General features: G+C 33.5%; 1 protein-coding gene across 1 annotated transcript; it reads right to left on the bottom strand.

Moving 5' to 3' along the window:
- Window positions 1–1,011: 1,011 nt before the first annotated feature.
- LOC131610988 (ABC transporter G family member 39-like) lies at window positions 1,012–7,976 on the bottom strand. Its single transcript, XM_058883097.1, has 20 exons — window positions 7,437–7,976; window positions 7,225–7,345; window positions 7,018–7,106; window positions 6,846–6,930; window positions 6,462–6,752; window positions 6,219–6,309; window positions 5,200–6,100; window positions 4,843–5,003; window positions 4,634–4,737; window positions 4,349–4,514; window positions 4,174–4,257; window positions 3,764–3,900; window positions 3,341–3,673; window positions 2,956–3,246; window positions 2,778–2,861; window positions 2,548–2,681; window positions 2,227–2,454; window positions 1,929–2,100; window positions 1,573–1,827; window positions 1,012–1,476 (listed from the first exon to the last, which is right to left on the bottom strand). Exons 1-20 carry the CDS (start codon window positions 7,727–7,729, stop codon window positions 1,207–1,209), a joined length of 4,290 nt encoding a protein of 1,429 aa, XP_058739080.1. The 5' UTR covers window positions 7,730–7,976; the 3' UTR covers window positions 1,012–1,206.
- Between the last annotated feature and the right edge of the window lie 1,142 nt (window positions 7,977–9,118).

Raw genomic sequence — 9,118 nt, 5'->3', positions numbered from 1 at the left:
CTGGTTTGAGTTGGAGGGTGTCAGTCTGGGAGGCGTTTCCAGAGTTAGACGATATCATCAATTTCGTGTAGTTACAGCTCTGCTAAAATTCTTATCTCAAGTTTGTTTTAGGTGGCGAATCGTAGATCAGTTAATATGGAGATAATTCTCTTTTAAAGCATCATGACTAATTGGAAATTTGACAAGCAGCATCATGACTAACATTTCATTGAAGTGGTCATTTGATACAAGTAATTACAATCCAATATCAAGGGCAAATATTGAGAAGTTGGAGTCCTATAGTCGACGCCTGCGGCTCTGTATTTTGAAGGGATCTGCCCATCGAAAACACAAATCCTCTTGATTGCTGTTGTGAGATCTTCATCTAACATTATGGTTTTCATAAAGTCGATGTAATAATACAATACAATTTTAAGGCAATCCATGAAATTCAACTTGTATATGTAGCTTGATTCTCTGTTAAAAAAAAACTTGTATGTAACTTGATTATTTTCTAGGGAATATTCTACATGATTTTTTTTAGCAAATTATTGATTACTCTTTCTGGGCTCTGCTTTCAGTACTTCTGTACTCTTTTATTGTGGCATGAACTTAATGGATCAGTTTGCTACCTTTCCATATATTTTAAAGACTACCTAAACCCCAATGGGTATTTATAACATTAATCATTTTTTCATCCATTGTTTATCAAAACTAAAATTTCTTTTATAACTTCTTTTATGTTTGATACAACAATACTTTCTTTTTTCCATTGTCTGCTTCAATATTGATTTCAATTAAGCCACAACTATAATGTGTAACCTTTTTCAACATTAACACACGTTTCAGGGTCAAGCATTGAACTATGTTATTTTGAATTATTATTTTGTTTACTTTTGAAGTTTCACCTCAACCTTGGAAATAAGTTATGAAGCAAGCATCACAAACTTTCAACATCTTTGTAGTTTCTTATTTTATACTGTTTTACTATATTAAAGTATTTAGATTATTATAATCAAACTTAATATAATAGACATCTCATTATAATATTAAATTACAAGTTTTATTTTCAATTCAATTCCACATCAATATATTGTAGTTTTACCAATACATTTTATGATTTATAAAATATATGAAAGAATGACATTTACCCGTGCGGACGTACGGGTATTTAACTAGTTCATCAACTACAAAATCCTATAGGTTGGATTTGCTCATACTATAGTACTATCTTTTCTGGAAGTTGAAGAATTTGATGCCAAAGGCAAAGACAAATGCAAAGAGGACAACCCATCCTATATGAGCAATAGCAACTTGTGGAAGGAAATCATGATCATAACCCCAACTTTGTTTCAAGAATTCCCTCAGTTCCATGCTTCCTGCTCCTGGTATCACTATTTCTGTATTTTTGTCACCTAATTGTGAGGTTATAAGGCCATATAGTGTCCATGCAATAGGAGAAGCCCAATAGTACCATCTCCACCATATAGGCATTTGCTGCATATATCATACAGAAGAAAGTGAGTATATGTAAGTTTCAATATCAAATATAATGAAAATATGTACTACATATCAAAAGAGTAGATGACACACCATCCTAGGAATGATGAAGCCAGAGAATAAGTTCCAAAAATTCATAAAGAAGGCCATGCAAATGGCAGCAACAACTTCGTCTGGTGTTATTGCGACAAGCATCATTCCGTACAATGTGAAGTAGATAAAACTCATAAGAATGTAGTAATAAAACCATAAGAAGTTTGCCACCTTCCATTCAAACCCAATCATGGGGTAAAGGATTAGTGCGTAAACGGCTGTTTGAATCACATTATAAATTGTCTCAACTGCCACCTGCATTATCAGTGAATTGCTTTTAGTATAGCTTCATGAAATACAACAAAATGAAATTTGTTAGTAAAGTCAATAGGATCACTCTTCCTTTACTTTTATACCTGAGCAAATGCGTAGGGTAATGCAGAATACAACCCTGCTGCTCTTTCTCGATATAAGACAGTTCTTGCAATTGATACAACTGGCTGCACTGCTGAAGAATTCGTTGTGCCAAGAAAAAGCACGGCAGAGTACATGGCTCCCAAAAGATTCAGTAAATCTTGTTGTGTTTTGCTGCCAAAATATTTGTTAAGCAAAAAGTAAAGTAATATATTAATGAAGTGCAATATAACTTGTTAGAATACCAAACCAAACTATTGATAAATAAAAACCGAATGAATATGCATTTTTATGACTTACATCTTTTTGGCTTGCTGCCAAAATATTAGACCAAACAGTACTCCAATGAGTATGGTCATGAAAAATCGGACAGCATTATATTGAGGATTTCTCCAATAAGACAAATTTTGTTTCCAAAAGTTAACTCTGCATTGAACAAAAAATGATTGCGAATATTTGGTTGGGAAGTACAAGTCCTTTGAATCCGGTGCAGGAGTACTGAGCTCCTTTACAAGTTCTTCATTCCTCCTAAAGAACGTACAAAGAAAACAAGATTTATAAAGCTAGAATTATTGTCGCTTGTAACTTAAGCAAACATAGTTGCAACAAAAAAAAACTTACTGGTAAAGGGTAGAGTTGTTATAAATCTCTCCAAAATATACATCTAATTGAGCCTCAACTGAAGTAGAGCTGACCTCAAGCATCCATGTGGCCGGATTATAACCATCCTTGATCTTTTGTACCCCTGAGATAGCCTGAAGATTGTGTACATTAGATGAAGCATTTAAGATCAATAATAAACACTTCAAAGATAGTAGACATGTAAAAACTTCAAAAATTTCAATACTCACTTCAAAATATTCTACAAGCTTATGTGAGTGGCGACCTAGAGGTCCGGCATATATTACACGTCCTCCTCTTTTCATCAACAATAGCTATATTAGCAAAGAAATCAAAAATATATTCAATTATAGTCAATCAAGGAAATGAATAACATAAAACTCTTGAGTCTAGAGAGTCTAGACTTGCCTCATCAAAAGCTTCAAAAATGTCTATGCTTGGTTGATGAATTGTGCACACAACCGTTCTCCCTGTGTCTACTGTGTTTCTCACGGTACGCATGACGATAGCAGCGGCTCTAGCATCGAGGCCGGAAGTTAGCTCATCCATGAAGATGATTGAAGGGTTGGCAACCAGTTCCACAGCAATAGTAAGCCTTTTCCTTTGTTCTGTTGACAGACCATCCACACCTGGAAGGCCCACAAGAGCATCTCTAAGTGGTTTAAGCTCTACCAACTCCATAACTTCTTCCACAAACATCTACATCAGCAATAGAAATAAAAAACGAAATCAAATTTGTATTGAAAAAGAATTTCATGTTAGACTTAAAATGGCAAAGCTTGCACCAACACACCTTTCGAGTTTGTGTCTTTACATCTGAAGGAAGACGAAGCCAGGCCGAGAACAGTAGTGATTCATAGACAGTAACATGTGGAGAATGAATATCGTTCTGTTCGCAGTAACCACTTATTCGAGCAAATGTTGTTTGGTTCTTTTTGTAACCTGATATGCTGATACTTCCTTCAATATATCCACCTGTTTTTCTTCCAGCTAATACATCCATGAGGGTTGTCTTTCCAGCACCACTAACACCTACAAGTGCAGTTAATATTCCTGGTCTGAAAGCACCACTAACATCTTGTAGTAGTTGAAGTTTATCCTTATTCACTCCTTGACTCTTCATTTCCTGATGTCATAAAAGTCATAAAACAAAATTGGTGAGGTTAAATAATCTAACAACATAGAAAAATGCAATGCTTATAATTGAGAGACTTACTGCTGGCATGTCTACATAGTAGTTTATATGATTGAATGCCATAGAAAGAGGTTGAAATGGTAGAACCATTACTCTTTTCGGTTCATGGTTTGATGAATTCATATTATCTGAAGAATTTCTTACTACCGTGTCCGTACCTGTTTTTAATCAGAAACATTTAGCAGTGTTAAATAACATGTTTCCATTGAATTCATGAGAGAACTATTTGCAACTATTGATCAAAAAAGAGAACTTGAACAACTAAAATTTCCTGAAAATATTGCTGCAACTAACTAACTAAAACATGTTATGAAAAAAATTAATGCTGCTAAGTATTAGTTATACACACACTTCTACAAATGATAATGAGATACACTTAGAATCACCAAGATATTATTAAAGGGGAAGTATACAAATATATAGGTTCAAACCTTCAAGTTGATGATGTCTAGCGAACGAACTTTCATTCTTCTTGTGGTCTTCATCCGCAGTGACTGCTTTCGAATCACTGAACGCTGAAATTTTGAGGTAATATTAACTGTTTAACAACCGTCAAAAACTGTTGAATTATAGGCGTTGAAAATAAAAAGTATACTTATAACTTACGATTCAAATAAGTTAATGCGAGAATGAAGAAAAGGTTGAAGAGAAGAGAAAACCCAACCAAGGCTCCAATGCATATCCAATACCAATAATCTTCTGTATACAGGCCTCTAGATTTGAGAAGTACTTCTCCAACTGTTGATGCATCAATTCTTGTGTCTGTATTTGGCTGCAAAAGATAAAAAGAGAGGATATATAATAGCAGTAACAAACACTTGACTCAAATGTGTTACTTTCTTGGAAGGATATTAAGGAAGTCACAAACAAAATGGGAATATTAATTCTTACTTGACTCCATCTTTTGTCTAAGAATTCATTAATTGCTATGGCATTCTGGCCATACATTATAGGAGATATATAGTAGCCCCAAATCATCCATGGCTTAATATCATCTACAAGAACAAAAGAAAATATGCTGCAATAAGTATTTGTTCGAACTATAGCTAGCTAGCGCAAGCTATTGGTCCATAGTGTTCAATTATCAATCCATTACTTACCTTTGGCTATAATGAACCCTCCAAGCACAAATACCACTTGCATTGTCAATGTACCTAATGAATTAGCAACAACAAGTGTCCTACCAACTGCAGCGACAAATCGAAATAAGGAGAGAGACATCTGATGAATGCCAAACAATGCCAAGAATTGTCGGAAAAATCTGATCATATAGACAAAAAATTATTATTCTATTTTCTAAAAGTTATTGAAGCCAAAATACACTAATGCACAAACATAGACAAAGATACCAAATCGGTTGTAATTTGATCAAACTAAAGTAATTGACTACATGTGTGCGTGTCTGACACCTATAAGTGTCTGTTAACAAAAATTGCAGCCTCATTAAATCATATTACCTGCTAGCAGAAGGAGCAAACCCAACGGTATAATATGTAAGGACAATCCATATCAACGATTCAAAAAAGGAGATAGGGATCCTAAGAATCCATATAGGTAACCCAAATGCCCATGCAGGGTAAAACTGGAAATCCCTTTGTTTATAGAAAACAGGAAGCCTAGAAACTGTCATGGCTAGTTCTGCCAACCCATTAAACATCACATTTATCAGAGTAAAGAATAATGCACCATGGAACTTTTGTCCATCTTGAACAGTTCCAACTGGCATTCTTGTTCTATAGAACAAAGTAAAAGTAATAATAGCCATGATTGTTATCTGTATTGTTTTGAAGACATAAACAAAAGCATTCCTCTTCAGAAGAAGCCATTCTTTTGCGAAGCATGCCTTAAATAGTTCCCAATTTGAAATGCCATATTTTTCTTTCACTAATGCATCTGGGTGAGCTTGTGTCTTATTATAAGGAACCTTAAGCTCTGACACAAGTTGCTCTCCTATACGAAATGAATTAAAAGAATCAGTAAATTCAGGAACTGAAACATATCTATAAGGTTCATCTCTTCTAAACCAGTATTGTTCTTGATCTTTCTTGGATGTTACTTCCTGTAAGAAATCAGCTACTCCTTTTCTATCTGGACACCTAAAACCTGTAGTTTCAAAGAACTCAAGCACACTTTCACGTGGACCTTGGTAGACAATTTGACCTTCTGAAAGTAGAATAATATCGTCAAAGAGTTCAAATGTCTCAGGCGCTGGCTGTAAAAGAGAAATGACTACAGTGACATCCAATATATGAACTACTTGTCTCATGAACTTGCATATTTGAAAAGTGGTCGAACTGTCCAATCCTGTTGAAATTTCATCCATAAAAAGTGCTTTTGCTGGTCCTACCAACATTTCCCCTACAAGTTACAACACAATCGATCAGTACAGGTTTATAAATAACTACAAATGCTTGTGAGATTAAATGTTTAATAAACTCAGATTGTTGATTAAGAATGTAATAGAAAAGAATAGAACCTGTTGTTACTCGCTTCTTTTGTCCTCCCGAGATACCCCTTCTCATTTCATTACCAACCATAATGTCAGCACAAATATCCAGTCCAAGCATCTGTTAACATGATAAAAATCAGCTTTTACAAAAATTTGACATGCGGTAATCTGTTTCAATATTTTTCCCAACAATTTGAAAATTGCTTTTGTCAACAATTAAGCTCAATTAAGTCGATCCAAATATGTCCAAGATAGAATCAGAATACAAACCTTGAGAACATAATCAGTTACAAAACTGGTTTTTTGGCCCGATAAGGCTGTAGCCTTCATGAAAGCATCAATCTCAGGGTCTGGTTTGATTCCAGCTTCTCTCTCCCTTCTTGAGAGTTCCATCAACATTTCATACCTATTACCAACACCTAAACAACGTGATGAAAAATCCAATGTCTCTTTCACCGTGACTTCTCCATAGTGAATGTCATGCTGACTAATATAAGCACAAGTTTTTGCAGCAACAAATTCATTTAGCTCATGACCACAATAAGTGATTTTCCCAGAAGCCTATTCACACCAAAAAACAATACAGGTTAAAGTAATGAAAAGCCACTATTTAATTAAACTGATTTGGAAAAGTACTAAAAAAACGAAACAAACCCTTAAATCAGGATCAAGTTTTCCTGCAAGTGCAAGAAGTAGTGTTGTTTTCCCAGAAGCCGGTGGACCCAAAAGGAGTGTCATTCTAAAATTATCATGCAAAATTGAATAAGTTATTTGATTGTGATAAATAAAATTGTGAAAACAATGAATGAATCACATAAGTACATACCTTGAGGGTTTCACAATCCCACTGACATTTTTGAGAATCGGAATCTCTCTTTTTTTAGATGGTGCAAGGTGAAACAATTCCAAAACATTCTACGGTGCAAAGTAACAAACTAATCAGATGATAAAACACCATTACCATTCTATTAACACTCTCAAATTTAACTCAAAATTACAAAAATTTGACAGTGCTATATGAAAAAAGAAGTACCTCGAAAGTATTGATAGTGACATTAAGAAGAGTAGGAAGAGCTCTACTTCCAACATACACATCTCCTTCCACTGACAAATCCTCATAACGAACTTCAATTTTTGGAATTTCAATCCCAACTCTGCATTGCAGTCACAAATGTAAACACAATCATCATCATGAATGAATGCTATTAATGTGAAAATCAATAGAAAGCACTGTAAGTAACAAACCTGTCTTGTCTGTCTCTAATCTTGCGGAGGAATTTATCGTTGTCTTGTTCAACAATCTCGAAGATACTATCCAACAAGATTTTCTTGTCATGTAAACCAAGTTTAGCAACATCAACTTCACCATGCACAACTTTTCCACTTTCATCAACGTGCTTCATTACACCTTTTCTCATACGCTCAAAACTAGGCAACCTTTCAATGGCTGCCCAAGTAAGGTGATATTCATCATCTTCCTGTGTGTGTCGATCACTCCGCTCGAACACGTCCGGAACACCCGCCGATACTGATGCCATTGTTGTTCCTTCAAGTGGAGACTTAAATTTTCTAAGAAAGAAGATGAGAAAGTGTAGTATATATTACGTGTGAATGTATGTGTATATTTAGGTTTGAGTTTGACTACCAACATGTAGGAAAATCAACTTCAAGCTTCTAGATAAAAAACTGTTGCAAGTTAATTCGTGGTTTTTTTCATCTGATTTATAACAAAGTAATTATTATTTAATACTATTGATTATTCTTCAAATGTGAAAAACAAAAAATTTACATCATTTGGATAGACAGACACTGAAGCCAATAACTTAAAAATTAAAATGTCTTCATTTCTAAAACTGAATTTATGTTAAGTCAAACTATTTCGAATTCCTATCATTTGAAAATTTATGGTATTTTTTTTCAAGTAGTTGGAATTTTTGGTAACCTATCATTTGGAATTTATGGTATTAACTTTAATTTATTCTAACTAAATGGTATAAGAGTAAATTATGCCACATACCAATAGGAAGATCAAGCTTCTAGAAATTCATTTTGGGTGAACAGTTACGTAGTCGTTATTTTACGTACTCATGTATGTAGATTTAGTAATTTATATTTTAAAACATTATTGGTTTAAATACACATTTTGATTTCATATTTCTATTAAAAAAAGGCTTAATTGCAATTTTGGTCCCTCTATTAATCATTTTTTTGGGTTTTGGTCCCTCAATTTTAAAATTCGGAATTTTAGTCCCTATATTTTAGTTTTTTGAGGATTTTGGTCCCTTGCAAATTCGAAGGCAATTTTAAATGAAATGACGCTCTTATTGATGAGTTCAACAATAATTTGTTCAAATAAGTTATTTTTATTTAAGATTTATATTGAAAATGTCATTAATTTGAGTTTCATTTCATTAAAAATTATCTTTGGATTTATAGGGGGACCAAAATCCTCAAAAAACGTAAACAAAGGGACTAAAATTCCAGAAATTCCAGATTTTAAAATAGGGGACCAAAATCCAAAAAAATTAATAATTGAGGACCAAATTTGCAATTAAGCCTTAAAAAAAATTAATATGTTTTCATTTCTAGAATTGAATTTTTGGTTTTTTTTTTTTTTTTAAGTATTTAGAAATTTTGGATACCTATCCCTTTAATTATTATTGTCTTTATCTATTAGTAATGATGGGTTGGATACAATGATAGATCCCAGAATGAAGGGGATGTTTAGGAGATTAACAGATCCCAGAATTTTAGTTAACTACTCCATAAGCATTTATTGAATCCAGTCTATGTATAAAACTAAATATATCAATTATTCAATAAAGTTTAAAAAGTAAAATTTATTTATAATTTATTATATAGTAGTATTGAATTCACATCCTAATTCTAATGAGACAACTTTTTTTCTCTCAAAGACTTTATCCGTC

Source organism: Vicia villosa, linkage group LG6, assembly GCF_029867415.1.
Source record: "Vicia villosa cultivar HV-30 ecotype Madison, WI linkage group LG6, Vvil1.0, whole genome shotgun sequence".
Classification (NCBI taxonomy): domain Eukaryota; kingdom Viridiplantae; phylum Streptophyta; class Magnoliopsida; order Fabales; family Fabaceae; genus Vicia; species Vicia villosa.
Note: the sequence above shows the minus strand (reverse complement) of the source record. Positions and strands in the feature narration are given on the sequence as shown.